This window comes from Anarhichas minor, unplaced genomic scaffold (genome assembly GCF_050575085.1).
Source record: "Anarhichas minor isolate MPS153535 unplaced genomic scaffold, ASM5057508v1 ptg000029l, whole genome shotgun sequence".
NCBI classification, from domain to species: domain Eukaryota; kingdom Metazoa; phylum Chordata; class Actinopteri; order Perciformes; family Anarhichadidae; genus Anarhichas; species Anarhichas minor.
In genome coordinates this window covers 2,091,667-2,113,448 of record NW_027466475.1, presented here as the reverse complement: position 1 = coordinate 2,113,448, position 21,782 = coordinate 2,091,667, and the positions used below count along the sequence as shown (strand labels likewise).

The window sequence follows — 21,782 nt, the reverse complement described above, 5'->3', positions numbered from 1 at the left end:
CCGTCTACCTGCAAAAAAAACCTAGTATCTGACATCAATGACATATTCATACAAAAAACAAAAACAAACGTATGACACCAAACCTGTGCTGCAAAAGTTAAGAGGAAAAACGTATCAATGGTCATAATATCAAATAAAACATATTAAGAATGTTATCATAGGCAGATAAAGAGAGGATAAAAAAACCCTTTCATTTATTAGAGGCATTTATTTCTTAATTAAAGTGATACAATATGACTGTATTTAAACCTTTGCTAGTTTGGTATTCATGTTGTAGCTGTTACGCTTCTGTAAAACACATAATGAGGTCCAAAGATCATGATCATTGCCCTCATCACATGAATGCAGCATCGCATGCTTTTATCCAATCACAGTAGGAGTCTGAAGCGTAAACTCGGCGATGATTGGCTGAATTGTCTGTCAGTCATTTGTTTAGGGCGTCACCACCCAACAGTTGGAGTGTGAAGTGCAGCTCGTCGATGATTGGCTGAATCGTCCGTCAGTCATTGTATTAGGGCGTCACCACTCTCTGCAGCTGCCAGATTCAGAAGCAGAACAACACGGGCTTGTTTGAACAGCAGGACAGATGAATGTCGTTTATTTCCGAGCAGAGGTGGTTTTCTAAGTAACAGAGGTAAGCGCCACGTTTCTAGACAAGTCATTTATAATAATATATTAATGCCAGATGTTCAACTAGGTCCTAAATCCCCTGATGTTTTTAGCACGCGCCTAGCTAACGGTGTTGTCATGAGAGAGCGGTTAGCTTCTTTGCCTTTTTAACGTGATAACACCTAGTTTACCTGTACTAGAGTGTCGTCAGATAGAAGACATGTGTTGTCATTGAGTGAAGCGTGTTGACGTGACTGTGCTATCGGTAACGCTCATTGACAGGGACGTATAACGTTAGCCAGGGGTCCAGGGCACCTTTCTCCTTTACTATTAGAATAATCAGTCTTCTGATCTATGGGTTTGTTTGCGTGTGTGTCTAGCGGTTTGCGTCCGAGTCTGATTGTTTGTATAGTTAGCAGGTAAGTTATGTACTATTCTGTTTGTGGGTAACATATAACATGCAACCTATATAAACTGAAAATAAAAAGACAGAAAGAATAATCAGTCTTCTTATGGGTTCCCTCCAGTGGGACAACATACTAATTTAAGCCCTCAGTTAAGCCCCCACTTTATTATTTAGGTAGATGGATGGGTAGATAGGTAGGTGGATAGGTAGGTGGATGGATGGATGGATGGATGGATGGGTGGGTGGATAGATAGAAAGTTACTTTATTAATCCTGCAAGGGGACATTTTTTCGCTACAGCAGCATTTATAGGTACAGGTAAATAAAGTAATGCAAATGTCAAATGCACAATATATACAATGAAATAGAATAATATTAAATGAACTAACTAAACAGTAGTGCAAAGATTTAACCAAACAACGACAGAGTAACGGTGTTGGAGTCGTGTGATTGATTTGGTCGGAGGTGATTTATTATAAAGTCTTATTGCAGGAATGTTCTCCTGTATCTGGATGAGTGTGTCTGCAGTAGGTGGTGCAGAGTGTGCTCCAGGTTATCTAATATGGATGATAGATTTTTCAGTTTCAGTTTTTTCATTTACGTAACTGCAGTTTGTATGTTTGCCATCTCTGTCTTCCTCCCCAGCTGTCACCTGACCCCCCCCCTACCTCTCCATCCCATAATCACCATGGAGACCACCAACAGCTACGTGCTGATCCACGGGAAGAACATCTCCCACAACACCTCTGCTGTGGGGCCCCACATGTCCATCGACAAGCTTTTCCCGGCTCTCCTGGAGTGCTTTGGCATCATATTGTGTGGCTACATAGCCGGCAGGTAAGAACAGTCGCACTTTTCTCCTTCTGTTTCACAGGTATGCAGCCGCCATGTGAAGGTTCTGCAGGATGCAGGACTTTTAGAGATATCCAATGAATGTGAGAAGTGAACAAGCTGTGTGTTTATGGCAATTTCTTCCATTCCTACCCACAGGGCAGATATCATCACACAGAGCCAGGCCAAGGGTTTGGGGAACTTCGTGTCCAAGTTTGCTCTTCCAGCTCTGCTCTTCAAAAACATGGTGCTGTTGGACTTTGGAAACGTCATCTGGGCGTTTTTCTGGAGTGTCCTGATCGCTAAGGTGTGTGTGTGTGTGTGTGTGTGTGTGTGTGTGTGTGTGTGTGTGTGTGTGTGTGTGTGTGTGTGTGTGTGTGTGTGTGTGTGTGTGTGTGTGTGTGTGTGTGTGTGTGTGTGTGTGTGAAGTCATATGTGGATGTACTTTTTTATCACGGTGGTTAGAGATTAATGTGACTCCGATGCTCCCTTCTCGTGTGCAGGTGACGGTGTTTGTGCTGGTATGTGTGCTGACTCTGATGGTGGCCAGTCCAGACTGCAGATACAGCAAGGCCGGCTTGTACGCCATCTTCGCTACGCAGAGCAACGACTTCGCCTTAGGATACCCCATAGGTGAGGCAGACGCAAAACACCAACACTGATGTATTCTATACAAAGACAAATACTGTGTTTAAGACACAAAACGTATACACCCCCCCCCGTCTCTCTCTCTCTCTGTATTTCTAGTTGATGCTCTGTATCGAAGCACATATCCAGAGTACCTCCAGTACATCTATCTAGTTGCCCCGGTCTCCCTCATGCTCCTCAATCCAATCGGCTTCGCTCTTTGTGAGGTGCAGAGGTGGAGGCAGGCCAGCCATTCACACAGCACTCTTGGCATCCTGGGAGTCGTATTCCTACAGGTATTGTATGTGTGTATATATATATATATATATATATATATATATATATATATATATATATATATATATATATATATATATATATATATATATATATATATATATATATATATATATATATATATATATATATATATATATATATATATATATATATATACATATACACAGGTGTGTTTTATGTGATGAACAAGCCATAGCAAGTGTAACACACATCAACACCATCACCCTCTTTCTGTCGCCTGTGCAGGTGTTGAAGAACCCAATAGTGTTCATGGTGATAATAGGAATCATCTCCCACTTTGCTCTGGGCCAGCACATCCCCGCTGTGCTGGCAGAGTTCATCGATGGCTTGGCGAACTCGTTCGGAGGGGCGGCCTTGTTTTACCTCGGACTCACTATGGTAGTTGGGTTGTCTTCAGTCTTTTGTACCGTCCTGCTTTAAGCCTTTCTGTACATTTAACGTAATCATATTTCATTTTGATTGACGACTGTAAATTCAGTGTTTTTTTACGGAAGTATAATTTGATTTCAACTGTTTTGAAGCCTGTGTAAACATGGAGGATAACATTAAAGTTGAGTCATGTTTCTGTTTCTTCGGCAGGTCGGACAGCTTAGAAAACTAACCAGAGACACGGGAGTGGCCTTGATTCTACTCATCACAGCCAAACTGTAAGGGGGGCTGAGATGGTGTGTGTGTGTGTGATTATATGATGTGGGAGTGGCCTACTTGCAGTATAATGTATATTACTAAATATTGTTTTATAGTATATTTTTTCCTATATTTAGGTATAGTACATACATGAAGCGGGAAGATGTAATAATCAATGCCACCACTAGCTACAGCATCAACAAGGACTCTTTCTTTGGCACTTGCTGTTGTTTCTCTTTTCCCAATTTCTTTATTCTGAATATCATAATAATATAATAATAATCCCTCTGAGTTGATTGGAGGATAATTGAAATCACCTGTTGCGTAGAGATTGGCGACATGTTGCCATGCACACAATAATGAATAAAGTATCTTCTCTTCTATAAGCAAACATCTAAATAACACATTCATTTAATGGAATACACAACTGTAACTACAGTCAGATCTACTTGTGCTCAGTAATATTATAAGGCTTTTAATTTACCAATTTACACAGTCTATCATTTATTGCCAGTTGTCCTTCCTGCACTTGTCAGCTGTTGCTTTAAGCCTGGATTATGACTTTGATAAATCTATAGCTTCTTTGTATTTGTGTAATCTTACTTTATGGTCCGTGCACCGAGCTTTGATTGGCTAGTAGGGAATTATTTTATAGGGATTGATCTCTTATCTGGAGCATGATCAGCTCCGTAGTTTCGTACCTTTTGTGAGAAGTGAACCACCATCATGGCCCTGAGGTCCCGGGGTTAACCCTGTAGTTACCTTGCTCACCGTAGAACGGGCCTCTGGTCTTTGATGACGTGTCCTGGTTTATGTTTCTGTCTCTCTCTCCAGCCTGGTGATGCCGCTGGTCTGTAAAGACATGGTGGATATTCTGGACGTAGGAGTGAACAGCACCAGTGCCAACCACACCAGTTTGTCTAACTTTGCGTTCCTGTATGGAGTCTTCCCGACCGCACCTAGTGTGGCCATCTATGCTGCACACTACAACATCGAGCTAGAGGTGGTAAGCGTCGCTGATGTAGGGATCCCACTTCAAACAGCAGCTTGTAAGAAATTAGTTTTATTCAATACTGAAGCAACAAAACAATATTTTAAACATTAAAATAAATAGAAGAGGTTTACGAACAATCCCAGCAGTTTAAATAACTGTGTATCCACAATACTCTGTATTCATCCCCCCACACCGTGACACCGCCTAGTCACATAGATACATGTAGTAGTTGAATTATTAGGATTTTATGTCATTTTGCCAACGTGTAAAACAAGCAACATGGACATTATAACCCACTTGTTTATTAATGTGTTTGAGCAAGCTGAGGAAAGTTTAAGAAAATCTGAATTTTTGTAAGAAACACAAGATAGCTTTGTTTGCTAATATTTCCGTAAACTTAAACCTGTATCAGCTATATTTTGATATTTATTGTGTCAATTGTTAGTTATTAGTTTTATCAGGGAAAACGTATTGATTTTTGTTAATTAAACTATCTGAAGGTGATCATTTCCAATTCTCTTGAGTGAATTTTCAAATGAATATTGTCAGATCCAACTCTGTGCACATGAAACACCCTGTATCCAGTGTTCATGCTACGCTGTCAGTAAGTGGTGTCGTCCTCTCTGTCTTGTCTTTAGGTGACATCAGGGATGGTGATCAGTACGTTTCTGTCTGCACCCATCATGTACGTGTCGGCCTGGTTATTAACGATCCCTCTGATGGACCCGACCCCCCTGGTGACAGAGCTTGAAAACGTCAGCTTCAACATCAGCATCGTCAGCCTCGTAGCTCTGGTATGTACGCAGATATATATCTGAGATATATTAGAGCTGTTTGTCAGACGGATAATGAATAATATACAGTAATATAAAAGGTGTGATCATGTGACATCTCTTCTCAGGTGTGGACCATCGTGGTGATGCTGCTGAGCAGGAAATTTAACAGACTTCCTCACCTCTTTGCCTTAAATCTCTTCCTGGCTCAGGTCAGTCACAGCTGATCTAAAGCTTTAGAACTTCTCATTGATTTAAAGTGTTGTTGAGCGTGTGCTTCACCTGTGATCTATCCAGGAACCGTTCATTAAGCACTTTGGCTCTTCATATTCACTTCTCTGTTCTTAACCTATTGTACTCCACTCTAGTTTTTGGTGTGTGTCAGTATGATCCTGTGGAACGTCTTGGTGAAACAAGACGACAATCTGCTCGGCAAGATTCTCACCTTCACTCTGCTCTATGGGTCTCTGTACAGCACCTACATTTGGACGGGTAAGTGTATTAGTAAGCAGTCAGATTCTGTCAATTATACCTTTTTCCACCAGAATTAGCGTTTATACGCAGGTTCTTTGAACACAGGTCCTTTCCCTAAAAAGGATTTCTTTAAATTGGACACAAGCCTCCACTTAGACACAACTATGAACTGATTCAGAGCTTGGTGGTCAGAACACGGTTTTTGCCCTAAGTCAAGAAATAATATGCTAATTATGACAATTGTACACAAATATCTACGAGGAAAAATGATGAACTGCCTCTCGGTTGGCATCCAACTGCGAGGCAGTAATTCTAGTTTGTCTGTTAACTATTCGGTCTCTCTTCAAACTCCGTGCCTACTAATTTGGGACGACGTTCGAGCCGCTCGGACCGAGAAGGATGTCATTTTGTGAGGGGACAAAAATGAGTGCGTCTAATCGGGTGTCGTGTAAATACCTGTGACTACTGCGGGGTCATTTGTCCCGGGACTGAATGCCGATTGTAACTTTAGTGCTTGTATGTGAGTGTTTGCTCTGTTTTTCAGGTTTAATCCCTCTGTGTCTGGCTCTGACTAACAGAGATGATCTGCTGAGACTCCGACCAGGAGTATTCATGATTTTGGGTTGGGGGTAAGTCGGCACACTCAGGAACTTTAAAGCTTTTAATGTTTGTATGATAAGCTTGTTACAAATCAACAGGTCGGCTTTGTGGATCTTTGCATCCAAAATCTGTTTTAAACAAAAATGTACTTTGGCTCAGTTGAAGTACTAGAACGAGGTCTCAGATATTATCAAACACATAAAAACTGTGTGTGTGTGTGTGTAGGGTTCCCTTCCTGACGGTCGGAGGTCTTCTGATATCAGGAGAGAGGACTGATACCATAGATTCTGCCTTCTTCTACGGCAGAGCTCAGGTTAGAGTTCTGTTTTTCACTCTGTGCTGTTTCTCTTGTCTCCTCAGCTCTGACTTAGTCTGTTTAGTTCCTATTTAAATCTAATATTTATAAATTAGATCTAAATCCAATACATGACTCAAAGTTGAGTACTTCTTCACATATCCTCTCTTTCTCCAGATCATCAGCACAGCAGTGGTGCTTGCAGTCAGCCTGGTGCTCGGTGCGATATCTCTGATGGGTCTCAGCCAGGGGGACAGGGAGCAGAGCGGCTACCAGGCCCTGAACAGAGCTGCTGTGATGGGCATCAGTGACGAGCTGAGGACCCCTGGTGGCCTGGAGGAACCACAACAACAACAACAGCTACAGATGGCAAATTCACCTGCCGGCAGCATCAACTCAGGTAGTGCTGACCTGTGCTAATACAGACGAAAGTAACATTTACCTGAATGAAACAAGGGGAAATATGAGTCCATTACTTGGACCAGATGATGTGTGTGTGTGTGTATATATATATATATATATATATATATATATATATATATATATATATATATATATATATATATATATATATATATATATATATATAAATATTATATATATATATATATATATATATATAATATATATATATATATATATAATATATATATATAAATATTATATATATATATATATATATATATATAATATATTATATATATATATATAATATGTGTACTGTCTCTGTTGTGTTGGCAGACCTCCACAGCTTCTCTCCTCTCCAGCCGATACCTGACATGATAGCCAGCACGCAGAGGGAGCACACCAACAGCACAGGTAACACAACTGTGATCAGTACTTTCCATCTAGTGAATGTCCATTTTGACATTGTGTTTGCATGGTGGACGTGCAGTAAAGATATTCTATATATATCTTTCATACAATTTCAAAAAGATAGAGATGGAATAAAGATTGAAAAAATGAAAGAAAATAGTAAATCTCTATGCTCTGTTTTATGTTAAAGAGGAAACGAAACGGAAGGAAATTTCTGTATTTTCTTCTAGAACATAAAAAGGCTGTTTTGTGCAGTTGAGTTAAGATCTGCTGTCTGTCAGTAATGTATCTAAACCAAAGCAAGACAGCAGCAATAGTCTGTTTAACAAAATTGAGAAACTTGGCATCCTCACAAAGCTCCCTGAGGCACATTTGTGATATCGGGGATATCTCGGATGTCTCCAATCACCCTGGAATTTGTGTCTTGTGTCTTTTCCCCTCCAGGCCACAGTGGGGCGCTGTGTGACGGACTGCAGCAGCAGCAGCAGCAGCAGGGTTCTTCCTCGTCTGAGCAGCCGCTGAACTTGCCGCCACCCGGGCTTCAGCCCACCGATGATAAACAGACAGTCAGACATGTTCTGCTCTGTCTGCTGCTCTTTGTCAGCCTGCTGGCGGTGAGGACAGAATACTGTGTCCGTGCGTGCGTGCGCGTATCTGTGTGTCTGTGTGTGTGTCAAAAGAATATGTTTTTTACGTTAAGTTGTCACTGAAAATATGATATCTACAGGCCACATGACTGGAATGCGACTTTAATCATGTGAGTGATGAAATTAGACGGTCTTAGTATTATAGAAGTATAGAAGTACTATACCTAGTTATCTATCAGATCCCTTGTTGTCCTGTGTTCCTTCTCTACCCTGAGATCCTCGGATGTGTCGTTCCTTGTTGTACCAAGATCCAGATTGTTACATAGACGTGATGGAGCCTCAGCAGTGAGGGGTCCTCGACTGTAGAATGATTACCTGAGGAGATCAGGGCTGCAGACTCTGTCTCATCTTTTAATATCAGTTTTAGTTTACTGGACTAATGTGTATAAACTCTATTTGGGATAAACGTCCTGTTGTCTGATTGGTTGTTTTTCTTCTCTCTGTGTAGAACCTGTCCAGCTGTCTGTGGTGGCTGTTCAACAAGGACCCAGGAAGACTTTACCTCGAGCTGCAGTTCTTCTGTGCCGTGGCCAACTATGGACAGGTACCACTGAGTGTAGTGTGTTAAATGTGTAAACATGAGTGCAAAAATAGTATTCCTAGTCATCCTCTTTGTCCCAGGGTTTCCTGTCCTTTGGGATCTTTGGTCTGGACAGACACCTCATCATCCTGCCCTTCAAGAAGAGGTGAGGGAGACTCTCATTCATGGTTTCTAGATTCATCTGAGATCAAATGAGGAACACAGAACTGTGTGTGTGTGTGTGTGTGTGTGTGTGTGTGTGTGTGTGTGTGTGTGTGTGTGTGTGTGTGTGTGTGTGTGTGTGTGTGTGTGTGTGTGTGTGTGTGTGTGTGTGTGTGTGTGTGTGAGGTTGCTCTGGCTGTGGCAGGGCAGGGACGGTGAGGACGTGAGTCCCTCAGGTGTACCAGAGGAGGTCAGACTCACCTGCACCCAGTTCGTCCGCTACCACAAAGACCAGTGTGTACAGGACATAGTGCACACGCGCAGGTACGAGGTTGTGTGTGTGTCATATACAGTACGTGAGCATGGAGATTGTATTCCAGATTTAATTAGTTCTGTTTTAGGTCAGAACTGCTTGGCTGTGTCCCTGTTCATTTCCACATTATTACTGTTGTTATTATTTAGTTTCCGTTTGATTTTTCTCTGTGTGCTCTCTGCATGTTATTTATCCGTCTTGCTGCAGCTACTGAGGTTCTTTATCCTCCGACTAGTTCTTGTGTTTGAAGCAAAGTCTGCATGTTGCACCTTTCACCACGGTTTGCAGTACATGTATGAATTATTATATCAAAGACACATGAGCTGTGACTGCTGCTGTCACCGTGCAACTCTAGTAATAGTCTAATTCTTAAGAACAGAAAAGAGATTGTTTACTTTTTAGCAGTTAGATAAATGTTGAATATGAAATGTAGCCACTAAAAACGTCTGCTAACGAAAACACTTTGTTTGTGGATGTTCATGAGTCCTGAGTGCTTTTCTTTTCTTTCATTCTAACACATTATTTCTATTCCTTTCTCCTCTTTTTGTTTGTAATCCTCGCGCTTTCCTTTCTTCCCCTCATGTTTCCTTTTATTCCTCCCTGCTTCCCTGTGCCTGCCCTCTTTATCTCCCTTCCCCTATCACTCCAAAGTGGCTCAGGGGAGAGTGTGAGCGCTTCGACAGGTGAATCCTTCCTCTGATAATGACAGGTTCGGAGGAGAAGGAGGACTAGAGGAGGAGAACGGGGCCTTGGGACATCCCCTCTCCTACGAGCCCCGGTACCTACACCCGCATCAGGAGCGACTACACCACGAGCCACACAATCTGCGCCAGATTCACCGATCTCCCGATCCGGATGAGTCCCCCGGTCGGTGTTGGCTTCCATCCCGACCCCGGCTTGAGCCTGACTATGAAAACCAAGCACATATTTCCCACCGTGACTCCCCAGAGGAGCAGATTCCCCAGCTGCAGCCTGACCAAGCTCATGACCCAACTACTCCTCACCAGCGTGGTCCTGCTTCGACCCCACCCCATCCCCATCAACACCACCGGCCCCATTTTGAAAGTGCGTTTCTGGGCAGTGACTTGGTGGACTGGCTGGTTGAGCGAGGCCTGTGCGCTGGGCGAGCCGAGGCCCGACTGTACGGCGTTCGCCTCCAGCAGGGAGGAGTGTTGGATCACCAGACGGGTCGGCACAGCTTCAAGGAGGAACCATCGCTGCTGTACCACTTCACACGGGGGAGAGAGGGGGAGTGGTCCCAGATCATGTGAGAGGAAGGGAGGCGGAGGAGGTGGTACATTCTGGAGGTGGGTTTGCTTTGAGTGACCAGCTATTCATGGTCTGTAGCCGCTCGCATGTCCGCTCCGGCTTCACGCTGTCGCCAAAATTCCAGCTGATGAGAGGCTTCATTTGCAGTTCCTTGGAAAATATAAAACCGGTGACATGAGAGCTGTGACACACATGAAAGAACAAAGTGATGCTCGGGGTCGTGGAGACGAGGAAGAGGCGGAAACGAGCGCTCCCTGCTGGTACTTCTCCTGGTTCCCGACCACGTCTTTTAACCTTTTGGTTGAAATGTTCTCCTCACCTGAGCCGGCTTTGATCATTAGCTTCTTGACTTTAGTCACCTGGAGATGTAAATCTTGATTTGTTTTTTTCCTGTGTGCCAACTTAACATTTTCAAGTTGCCATCCATCAGCCTTCCATCCTCACATATCGTGTTATTTATGTGACCAGAGCAGAGCGGTAAACTGATGGTACTGTCTGTGTTGCTCTTAGCCAATGAGCTGCAGGGCTGCTCACTGAGAGCCAATGGCGTTCTCGGCTGCTCGCTATGTTTCCCTTCAGACATGAGATCATCTGGAACCTTCCTGTTATTTCACTATTTGATATTTTGCACGTTGCGTCTTTGAACCGCTCTGGTCTACGTTGACTACTTGCATGACTCCGAGCAGCTCAGACTTCTGCTCAGCACTGAATCTCCTGCACTGACTGTTTCTTTTTTTAAATTATGCAACTCACTGGACTCACTCGTCTTGTGACGATGCTGCGGAAGATGTTTGTTATCTTTGCATTGTTTGATTGTGTTGGAACGTTTGTTTTGGACTGATTGTGGTCTTCACCACTAAATGGATTTGGGGGGATTTAAACATATGCCTGTCCGGTCAAATCTGGTACCAGCTTGATTCAAGAATGTAGCCCAGGCCAGACATGAACTCATTCTAAATAAACTGATGAAATTAAGTTTATTAAAACCTCAAGTGTGTAGTTAAAGTAATACTTCACCCTTAAAATGATCATTTGTATATCAGTTACTCTCTCCATGAGGACACTTTCTCTCACGCCTCCACGGTGAACAAAGAATCTGAAAATGGAGGAAATCTCACACAACTCGTGCAGTATAATCAAAATGTATTTGTTCAGTTCTCAGTTCTTCCCAAAAACATGCAAAACCTTCCACGACACCCACGAGCGCTGCAAGTCTGCATGAGACGATGGAGGAGGAAGTCTTTTAAAACGTTTGTAAAGTCATGAGCACGCGACTGCATAAATGACTCTGATTATTCTGCACCAGTTGTGGGAGAGTTTGTAAACGGATGTTTTAATTTAGTTCTGCTGTTTTTAAACACGGCCTCCATTTACTTCAATTCATCAAGACTTGTTCTCTTCTCTTGAGGATCAACGGAAGCCCGGCTACACACATGAACATTGTGGAGCCCGGCTACACACATGAACATTGTGGAGCTGAAGTGTTCCTTTAACTCGGACGTTTAAGGAATTCAACAGAGGCCGTTATTTAAAACAAACCCATTTAAATGTGTTGTATCATCTTGTTACGCTTTGATACGATTAGTCATAAACTCTTCTAATGAACACACAACTGACTTCAAGTTTATTATGCTGTAGTTCATTAACACTAATGAGCTGTTAACAGACGGTTTGGCTCCACTGAGCGACTAACTCCACCACACATATTGTTGGCCTGCTGATCTGTGATATTGTTTCTATGGGTTGTAGAGGAGGTGAGGATGGTGATACATGCACATGAGCAGGGTAAACACCTCTAATGTGACCTGATACTTTCACCTGAAGCATGATGGCCAAAGAAATAATATTCCTCTGTTCTTCTGGAACCCTCTTCTTCTTCATCACAAACATCTAAAGTGCAGATCTGTGCGTCTTCTGCCAACTGACACCACATTGAGGTTCATGCGGATCACATCAGGTCCTCGTGTTTACTGAGTCGAGTGCCTGCCGATGTGAAGGTGTGTGTGCATGAATAAAAGTGTCTGAGTCTCTGCTGTGTGTGTGTGTGTGTGTGTGTGGAACTGAGAGGTTGAGACCAGCGTGTTGTTGGTGGACAGGATTAGTGTTGCTGGATGTTTTAAGTGTGTTGCTGTAACGACTGTGGTCACCAATAAACTACTGTTTGCATCCAAAAGCCCACGTTTCTCTTTGTCACCACACAATCATTGATTCTGATTCAAAACAGACATTACAGGTTTTATTACATAATGCACACGATGTACAGGTCGGTTTGTTTTCCTTGAACTTTTTTTGGTCAAAGAAGAAGAAGAAGAGAACTAAAATCTTGACCTACGCTGAGCCCTTTAAAACTTTAAGCAACATTGTCAACAACAACAACACTTGTTTTACTCTGGACTGTGCTCACCAAGGTTCATCCTGAAATGCGTCTAAATAATACAGAAGATGACAAATCTTCTGTCAAAGACGTCGGTTTCAGACTGTTTCTACATTTTTTAAATAAGAATCTACAATTTAAGATTTATCTATAAACTCTTTGCCCTGAAAAATACGGATTAAAAAAATATATAGTACAATTTCAAACTTTCAACAGTTACACTGATAGCAACAGACTTAAAGTGGTCAAAGATTTTCATTTGAATAAATGTTGAATCACTAATCGATTGACGAATGAGGTCACACTTGATTGTTGACTTTTCATGTGAAGGAGTCGCAGGAAATGCAACGTTTGTCAGTGAGCTTCTTGCTGTTGCCGCCTGATGCCGTCCTCTCTCCGGGCTCCGCAGCTCCTCTCCAACCAGCCTCTAGTTCAGCCTCTAGTTCAGCTAAAGCATTTAACTTCCACTGGCTTAACACGTCCATCCACATAGTATCTACTGTAAAACCCTGGACTGTCTGAGCTCAGTGAAGCAGTGAGGTAGTGAACTCCCCTCAGGTGAAGTCGAGGTGCTCGTGAGAAGAAAACAATAACAAGCCTGATCTGTTAGCAGCAAGTCTGCAGCAGAAGCCATGTGACCAAATTACGGTTTGTCGGGGTTCAAATTTCATTTTGTCTTCGCTTTGTTGAGACCATCATGAGAAGATCACACCTGACGTGTCCTCTGTGAATGCAGCCACAGCTACATTAAGACGTGTGTAAGTGCTTTAAGACAAGAAGAGACGGAGACACGCTCAATCTTTAGACTTTTTAAAAGTCCAAATGTGCTAAAACGTCTTTCCGAGCAAATCCCGGCTTCAAACGCTGAGTAAACATATGTGAGGAGGAGAGACGTTAATGTCCAGCTGGTCAATTGTCTGATCTCCATACTGCACCGAGAAAATCACTTTCAAGCTCGAGTGGTAACTTGGCGCTGGACAGAAGGTCAGAATTTACAACTGTAGTCACGATGGACGGAGAAAGAAAGGCAGAAACACAACATGACGCACAGCAGACGATTAAAGCGGGCGACTGCATGATGGGCAGCCTTCAGTGGATGCAGACCGACAGAACGAGCGCAGCCAACCATCCACCGAAATTGAACATATAGTTAGTCATGTTTCGGGGTCATTCCTCAGGGTTAAATCATTAAAAAGCCAATTTTTACAATGTCTTAAGTCGAGACGATCGGAGTGATTTCCTTGAATCTGCTGTAACATCGATCATCACAGTATTTACCCCGAGGACGACAGCGATAGGGCAAATTAACTTATATCAATGTGAGTTAAGGAATTTAAAAAGATTTCCCTAAAACTTTAACTTTGTGTAACACCATGTAGCCTTAAAGCCCGGTGCAACATGACCCGAGGACATTCCCAAACTTTCAGAACCGCTCATACTGCGAGTATGATGAGCCGTTTGGTGTGACCTGACAGACAATCACGAGGCCCAAGTGGAGAGAGTTTTCTCTCCATCTCAATTCTTCTGACGTCGTGTTTGTTTGGGAATCCCAAACCACGACGTGTTCCTCTTTTCAGTCCCAGAATCACCGTCTCTTCCGGTCCGGCTTGACTTCAGCCCGGCTGGGTCTGTTACTGTCCATGCCGTCCATCTTGAGGTGACCTTCGCTGTACCGCTTGATCAGCGCTCCAGGGAGGAGAGCCATGAGGGCGATGGCCAGGAGCTGAGCCAGCGTCCCCCAGGAGAAGATATCGTCCAGGGAGGAGATCTCGGAGAGGATGGAGCCCGTACGAACGCAGATGAAGTTGTAGGGGATCAAACCTGGAGGAGGAGAAAACAGCCGAGTCATCAGTGTTTGGAGTGTGATTTTAAGTGTGTGTGTGTGAATGTGTGTGTGGAGTCTCACCTATGAACACAGAGAAGAAGAAAATGGGCATGGGGATGTTGAGGACGGGACAGGTGATGTTAAGGAACCAGTTAGGAGTCATAGGGAAGAAACGGAGGAACAGGAGGAAGAAGAACAAACTGCTGCGGTTTTCCTCCACCTGACGGAGGGAGGGAGAGAAGAAAGCAGGAACAGAGAGTCTGCAAGGTTTCCTCAAATTAGGAAGTAAATAATATTTAAATTTTTCACTTATTTGGCCTTTACTGTTTACATCGTTTTTATTACAACCATAAATCTTTAAAATCACAACCAAAATGTAGTTTTTTACTAATCTGAGGAAGAAAACTTTTTGTTCCCACTGGTATAAAATATATATGTATTTTAAATTATAAATTCATATTAGCAAGTCGTACAGGTCAGGAGGTAAGAGGATTAAAGAGAAAAGAAGTTGAAAAAGTTTTGTCTTTCAAATCCCTGAGGCCAAAAAAATGACTTCCATAAAGTTCATAAAATACTTGCATTCACCAACGTATGCAAACGAAATGCAAACATACCGTAAGCGTGTTAACGTGGCGAGCACGTTAGCACGCTCACGTTAGCGTTGCCGCCATCATGACTCTCGGACGGGGAGACGCCTACCTTCCTCTGCAGCAGGGCCACCTTCTCCGGGAAATACTGGACCACGTGCTGCTTTCCAAATGCAGAGGAGAGCAGGAAGCAGAACGTGGAGCCGACGGTGGTGAGCAGGCAGGCCAACGCCAGGCCCTCCCAGGGCCCGAATATCGCACCGGCTAACATGTTCTGAAGGAGGATTAGATGGATCGGAGAACATTGTGCAAACTGTGTTTGTCAAAATTCAAACTAGACATGAAAATTGGTACTTGATTCTATAAAATTCTTGGAATGCATTGCCTAGATAACTGCACGATGTTTTGAGCTCATCCTGCCCTCACGTCCGACATGTGTAAGTGTGTGTTCAGTACTCCTCACCAGAAAGGAGGAGCCCGGTATGGCGAAGGACTGCTTGTAGAGGTAGGCGCTGCAGAACAGCAGCAGAACGTAGCCGTGATGTTCTCTGTTGTAGAACTTGAGCATCTCTGCGAGCTCCCGCAGCTCGTCCAGGTCCGACGGGAACTTCAGCCTGGATGGAAAGAAACGCACCACGGCAAAGACTTAGTGCCTCATCCTTCTGTCAACACATTCCTGTAGCTTTAAGAAGGACTCACACACTGATTTATACATCTCCCAGAATGCCTTTCATTACAGCCCCAACAATAGATTTTTTAATCTGATACTCTTAATAAATATTTAGCAGTTAAAAAAAAATCCTGTAACAATCAATCAGCTGAAAGTCCTCGAAGTAGAAAAGTAGAAATGGACCTGGACTGCAGCCACATCTCATAACTACCTGTCCACCAGACTTCCCTCGTCCACCTGCTCACCTGTTCTCACTTCCCTCATCAGTCGCTCACTACAAATGCCAGCCCAGAGATCTCTTGTTGCTTTGACAGTTCATCCCAGTTGTCATGAACTTTGGTTTGTCAAGCAACCTGATCTTTGACCTGAACCGGTCTGCCTCCCAACACCTACCTGTAAGCTCTTTCTATGCACAATAACTCGTTGAACTCTTCCTGCTACGTCTGCGTCCTTCCGCTGCTGCCTGCTCTCCTCACTGTGACAACACACCGACACACATCTGCAATAAGCTAATACCATCTTAATTATCCGTTTGGCTCTACCGTTCATCATGCACCAGAAAACGTCCCAGTTCCCAACCAATCACCCCACAACCCAAGTAGCTTTTGGGATGATTAAATGTGCACTCTTTTTACCTAAAAGTCCATTCACCTTCATTGTATTGGTGCAGCAGCACTTGCATGAGGTGATACCTTTAAGATAATTTTTCCTTTTTTTCAAATTATTATTATTTGAGTGAAAAAGAAACCTGATATTTTGATAGCATTCCCCTCGTTATATTCCTTTAAATAATCCTGCTTTAGATGATTGGTCTGTTATCCAACTCCATCCATGTGATCTCTATTTTTCAGTACTGATGTTGAGTGTGAAGTCACATGTATCTGGACCATTCATTTATGATTCAAACATTGTTTTATTTGAATGATTATGCAGTTTTAAACAGTGCGCTTATGGAGCTCAAAGTTAGTCGTACAGTGACTTTTACAACGCTTCACAGAGAAAGAAGAGGAAAGCTCATATTAGAAGGAAGGTAACAGGATACATTTGATCGAGGGACAGAAATAGTGTCGCTGCCTGAGCACTTGAGCAGAGGGAGGGAAGACACTCCTCAACACACACACACACACACACACACACACACACACACACACACACACACACACACACACACACACACACACACACACACACACACACCAAAATCCCCCCCGTTGAAACTCAAGATGCAGACTTCCTCTCCCACCTGCTCCGACATGCAGCATTGGTCTTTTCTACTGGTCAGCGGACAAACATCCTGCTCCGTCATTGGTCAGCAGGTCGATGATGCGTGAAACTGAGTGAATGTGTGTCGATTTAAAGAGGGACATGCGTCAACGCATCATCCCATGAGATACATTGTGTTTCTGCACACGCAGCGACACAAGTCTTCATATGTATGCGTGTGTGTGTATATATACAGTATATATATATATATATATATATATATATATATATATATATATATATATATATATATATATATACATACATACATACATACATACAGGAGAACAGATGAGGATGAACTAAGAAGTGATATAAAGTTTAATGTTGAGTTGTTAAAGCAACTAGGGCTGCAACTGATTGTTTTCTATATTGACAAATCCCAACATTAATTTTGTCATCAATATGAAGTAGTCATCTCTTTATGTATTATGTAATTGGTGTTCTCTATAATATTGTGAAATATTGACATTATATAGGTGGAGGCTTCAAATAAGCCTTTTCCTGCACTGTGATATTTTTCTCCCTTTTATATTTGTGTATTTTTAAATTGTGTCAATAAATTAAACTAAATGTTGTAGTTAAGTGATAAACTGGTAAGATTATAAAACATCATAAAAGAGCCAACAAAAAGATCTTAAACAGAGAAAAGCAGCAAAACACTTTCTAGAAGCTGGAGCCGATGAACATTTGACGTTTTTGTTTAAATCACTTTTAACAATGGAAACAGTGGACTAAATTATTAATATATATCGATAATATATATCGATAATATATATTGATAATATATATTATCAATATATATTATCAATATATATTATCAATATATATTATTAATATATATTGATAATATATATCGATATATATTATCGATATATATTATCGATATATATTATCAATATATATTATCGATATATATTATCGATATATATTATCGATATATATTATCGATATATATTATCAATATATATTATCGATATATATTATCAATATATATTATCAATATATATTATCGATATATATTATCGATATATATTATCGATATATATTATCGATATATATTATCAATATATATTATCGATATATATTATCGATATATATTATCAATATATATTATCGATATATATTATCAATATATATTATCGATATATATTATCAATATATATTATCAATATATATTATCGATATATATTATCAATATATATTATCGATATATATTATCAATATATATTGATAATATATATTATCGATATATATTATCAATATATATTATCGATATATATTATCGATATATATTATCGATATATATTATCGATATATATTATCAATATATATTATCGATATATATTATCAATATATATTGATAATATATATTATCGATATATATTATCAATATATATTATCGATATATATTATCAATATATATTATCGATATATATTATCAATATATATTGATAATATATATTATCAATATATATTGATAATATATATTATCAATATATATTATCGATATATATTATCAATATATATTATCGATATATATTATCGATATATATTATCGATATATATTATCAATATATATTATCGATATATATTATCGATATATATTATCGATATATATTATCGATATATATTATCAATATATATTATCGATATATATTATCAATATATATTATCGATATATATTATCAATATATATTATCGATATATATTATCAATATATATTATCAATATATATTATCGATATATATTATCAATATATATTATCAATAGGGGTGTAAGAAAAATATTGATGCACTTGAGTATGGAGATCTTGTGTTTTGTGATTCTGGTTTGATTCTCAAACACTATTTATTTGAATAGTTTTCATACAAAATACACAGTTTACTTTCAGACAGCGGCTTGAATTACACAAAACAAATGAATAAAAATCCAACGGTTCTGATCACACAAAGTTCAACCTTCTTTTAACTGATTTTATGAATAATATGCTGATTCGCTCTTTATACGATGACAGTTTTCCTCAAAGTAAATTTAAATAAACATCTAATCTGGTCATACACAGCTCTGATTATCAACAGTAATAAATTATTCTGACATCATCTCAGCTGTAACAGCAGCATGAAACAACAGATGTCAGATTTAGGCCATTTTGTGACATCAAGAACATTTAATAATGAGATAACGTTAACAGCCTGCAACATGCTCGTGATTTGATAGCGCATGTCGTTTAGCATTGATGTGTGTTACATGAAGAGAGACTGGAAAACAAAGGTGTATCTGAGAAGAAGAAGGGTAAGACATATGGTGTATGTCGTGATATTAAAGATGTAGTATTATTATCTTAACCGTGTATTACTGTGGTTGGTTATATGCTGATCTTAACTCCATCAGATCACTGAGGTTTAACAGTTACACTCAGTCTTATTATTAGATCTCTGCAGCATTTCATTCAACTGTTATTTAGTTGTTTTTGTGTTTGATTTGGTTTTCTTTTGTTTGAAAAGGTGCAGTGTTTTAGATAGATAGAGTTTTAACAAATTTGTTCGTTAGCCAACCTCCTTAATAGATAAAGATGATTTGACTCATACATGTATCATGACCACAACACACACACAAATACACACAACTTTCCCCAGGTGCAATCACGCCATGTTTAAATGACTTGATAGGTAACTGTATAATATGAGTCATATCAATGTAATGAGCACACACACACACACACACACACACACACACACACACACACACACACACACACACACACACACACACACACACACACACACACACACACACACACACACACACACACACACACACACACACACACACACACACGCGGGTCCTGCTCTTGGCTTCAGAGTGTCTTGGTCGGCGTTATTCTATCATCCCTAGACAACCACACACTTGACCGTCTGGCACATTGCAACACACACACACACACACACACACACACTGAGGAGTAATGCGATCAGTCCGATATGTACTGGGAGGAGATGTGAATATCAAACACATTTCATTATTTGTCTTATTTATGCAACAGATCTGAAGACAAATATGAGCAGAAAGAAAGCTGTGTGGAGTCAACTTACTTAATTTAAATATTATATTAATATAAAAGATGGGGAGCTGATGCTGTGCTCAAGTCAACACAGAATGTCAAGAACATAATATAAGTACAGATGACTTTATTGAGGTTATTAATTCCTTCATTCGTTGCTGTTATTTGTCGGGATCCTGTCCCAGCATGCACTGGGAAAGAGGAAGGTAAACACTGCTGTTGGGTCACTAGGCTGGTGGTTTCCGGATCCTCCGAGTGGTTTCAAGGTAAATATGAGGTCACGAGGTTATTAAAGCAGAAACATTAACTTCTGCTTCATAAAAATGACTGACTGTTATTTGTGCTGTTGGAGGCTTTGAAAATAAATAATCTGAAGAGCGTAAATGACTCTGCTCATAATCAACGTCCACATTGAGGCCCCACAACCTGTGATGACGCATCATTAGCAGACATTGATTCATGACAGGGGGTCACAAGCCAAAGGGGTCAGAATCACAGGGAGGACTCTCAGAGACTGGGGGGGGTCTCACAATCACGGATGTGTGGGCAATTTAGTTGATGTTCACTTTACTGTAATGTCAGAGAAAACCCCAAATTATTACAGGAGAACAAGCAAACACAGAAAGTCATCCACTGAGCTGCATTCACCAGAATGACTGAGGCTGTAATGTTAATATCCCGACTCCCTTTCTCTCAGGATTTTATTCTAGGATTGTTTTTCAGGCAGGAAGTCTAATCTTTAGTATAAAAAAGAATAAACCACTTTATTATAATTTTAGAGATACTCAAGTAGCCTAATTTAAATGTAGGTAGGCCTATAATCCCGAACTGGGTTTTAAAGTGTGTGTGTGTGTGTGTGTGTGTGTGTGTGTGTGTGTGTGTGTGTTTGTGTATGTGTATGTGTGTGTGTGTGTGTCTTTTTCACTATTAATTGTTGTTGATTGACAATGCGCATCTTGCAAATCAATAACAATAAATAAATAAACAATAAAAGAAAATTAATAAAAAAGACTACAGAAGGAATATATTTTCTTCTATATTTTAAGACATTAAAACAGTTTCAGTTATTAAAGCTGCACTCTCTCTCGCTCTCTCTCTCTCTCTCTCTCTCTCTCTCTCTCTCTCTCTCTCTCTCTCTCTCTCTCTCTCTCTCTCTCTCTTTTTCTCCATACCTGTACTCCTGGACTCCCCCGTCCTCCTCCTCCGCTGAGCCCGGCGGGCCGTGCGTCGGTCCCGGGGGAAGATGGGTCGACAGCAGGTAGAGGAAGACACTCGCCGCCGCCACAAGGGCAGCCAGTCCCGCTAAGGAGCGCATGTCGCTCCGTGCTGAAACCTTTTGCACCGGTCAAACTTCACTGATAACTATATTTTAAATTATAAAAAAGGAAGAGAAGAAGAAGAACCCGCCTGTGAGGCAAAAGGCAACGTGTTCGCGGTTGAGTTGGGGTGGCAGGCTGCTAATGACGGTTGACATTCTGGCTGGGTTCGGCTCACGGATCACATGGCAGCCGGTGACCAACAACTCTCTCCGAGGAGAGAAGAAGACTCACGTTGACATGTGTGTCCCCTCAGCAGCAGCTTTTCTCCTCTTCTTCGTTTGTTTTTCTCTGCTGGCACTTTACGGAATTACGTCTTCAAACTATTTGCCCCCAAACAGACGAATACTGAACAGGTTGAACTCATTTAACAGAAGTTTGTGAACACAGTCTGCTGCTA

The 21,782-nt window shown here is 40.9% G+C and overlaps 2 protein-coding genes across 3 annotated transcripts; one reads left to right on the top strand and one right to left on the bottom strand.

Annotated features, from left to right (window-relative positions):
* Nucleotides 1-520: 520 nt before the first annotated feature.
* On the top strand, nt 521-12,449 carry gpr155b (G protein-coupled receptor 155b). Of its 2 annotated transcripts, none has more exons than XM_076104126.1 (20): nt 521-634; nt 1,660-1,851; nt 2,005-2,152; nt 2,349-2,478; nt 2,593-2,768; nt 3,019-3,171; nt 3,373-3,440; nt 4,255-4,426; nt 5,053-5,208; nt 5,316-5,399; nt 5,556-5,679; nt 6,206-6,290; nt 6,487-6,574; nt 6,734-6,956; nt 7,298-7,375; nt 7,817-7,986; nt 8,468-8,563; nt 8,641-8,705; nt 8,888-9,025; nt 9,724-12,449. In XM_076104126.1, the coding sequence occupies exons 2-20, from the start codon at nt 1,703-1,705 to the stop codon at nt 10,283-10,285; spliced, it is 2,865 nt and encodes a 954-aa protein (XP_075960241.1). In that variant the 5' UTR covers nt 521-634; nt 1,660-1,702; the 3' UTR covers nt 10,286-12,449. The 2 variants fall into 2 exon arrangements, with proteins under 2 accessions (XP_075960241.1, XP_075960242.1); XM_076104127.1 differs by having other exon boundaries at nt 9,666-9,854.
* Nucleotides 12,450-14,242: 1,793 nt separating this feature from the next.
* On the bottom strand, nt 14,243-21,381 carry tmem41ab (transmembrane protein 41ab). Its single transcript, XM_076104225.1, has 5 exons — nt 21,239-21,381; nt 15,533-15,683; nt 15,182-15,343; nt 14,564-14,702; nt 14,243-14,478 (listed from the first exon to the last, which is right to left on the bottom strand). The coding sequence occupies exons 1-5, from the start codon at nt 21,379-21,381 to the stop codon at nt 14,243-14,245; spliced, it is 831 nt and encodes a 276-aa protein (XP_075960340.1).
* Between the last annotated feature and the right edge of the window lie 401 nt (nt 21,382-21,782).

What these genes read in the sequence shown, in the direction of transcription:
- gpr155b (XM_076104126.1), top strand. Translation starts at nt 1,703, where the DNA reads ATGGAGACCACCAACAGCTACGTGCTGATCCACGGGAAGAACATCTCC. An exon ending in TGTGGCTACATAGCCGGCAG is followed by an intron (nt 1,852 to 2,004) that starts GTAAGAACAGTC and finishes TCCTACCCACAG; the next exon opens with GGCAGATATCATCACACAGA. An exon ending in CTACTCATCACAGCCAAACT is followed by an intron (nt 3,441 to 4,254) that starts GTAAGGGGGGCT and finishes CTCTCTCTCCAG; the next exon opens with CCTGGTGATGCCGCTGGTCT.
- tmem41ab (XM_076104225.1), bottom strand. Translation starts at nt 21,381, where the DNA reads ATGCGCTCCTTAGCGGGACTGGCTGCCCTTGTGGCGGCGGCGAGTGTC. An exon ending in TGGCCCTGCTGCAGAGGAAG is followed by an intron (nt 14,703 to 15,181) that starts GTAGGCGTCTCC and finishes TCCCTCCGTCAG; the next exon opens with GTGGAGGAAAACCGCAGCAG. An exon ending in CTTCTTCTCTGTGTTCATAG is followed by an intron (nt 14,479 to 14,563) that starts GTGAGACTCCAC and finishes CTCCTCCTCCAG; the next exon opens with GTTTGATCCCCTACAACTTC.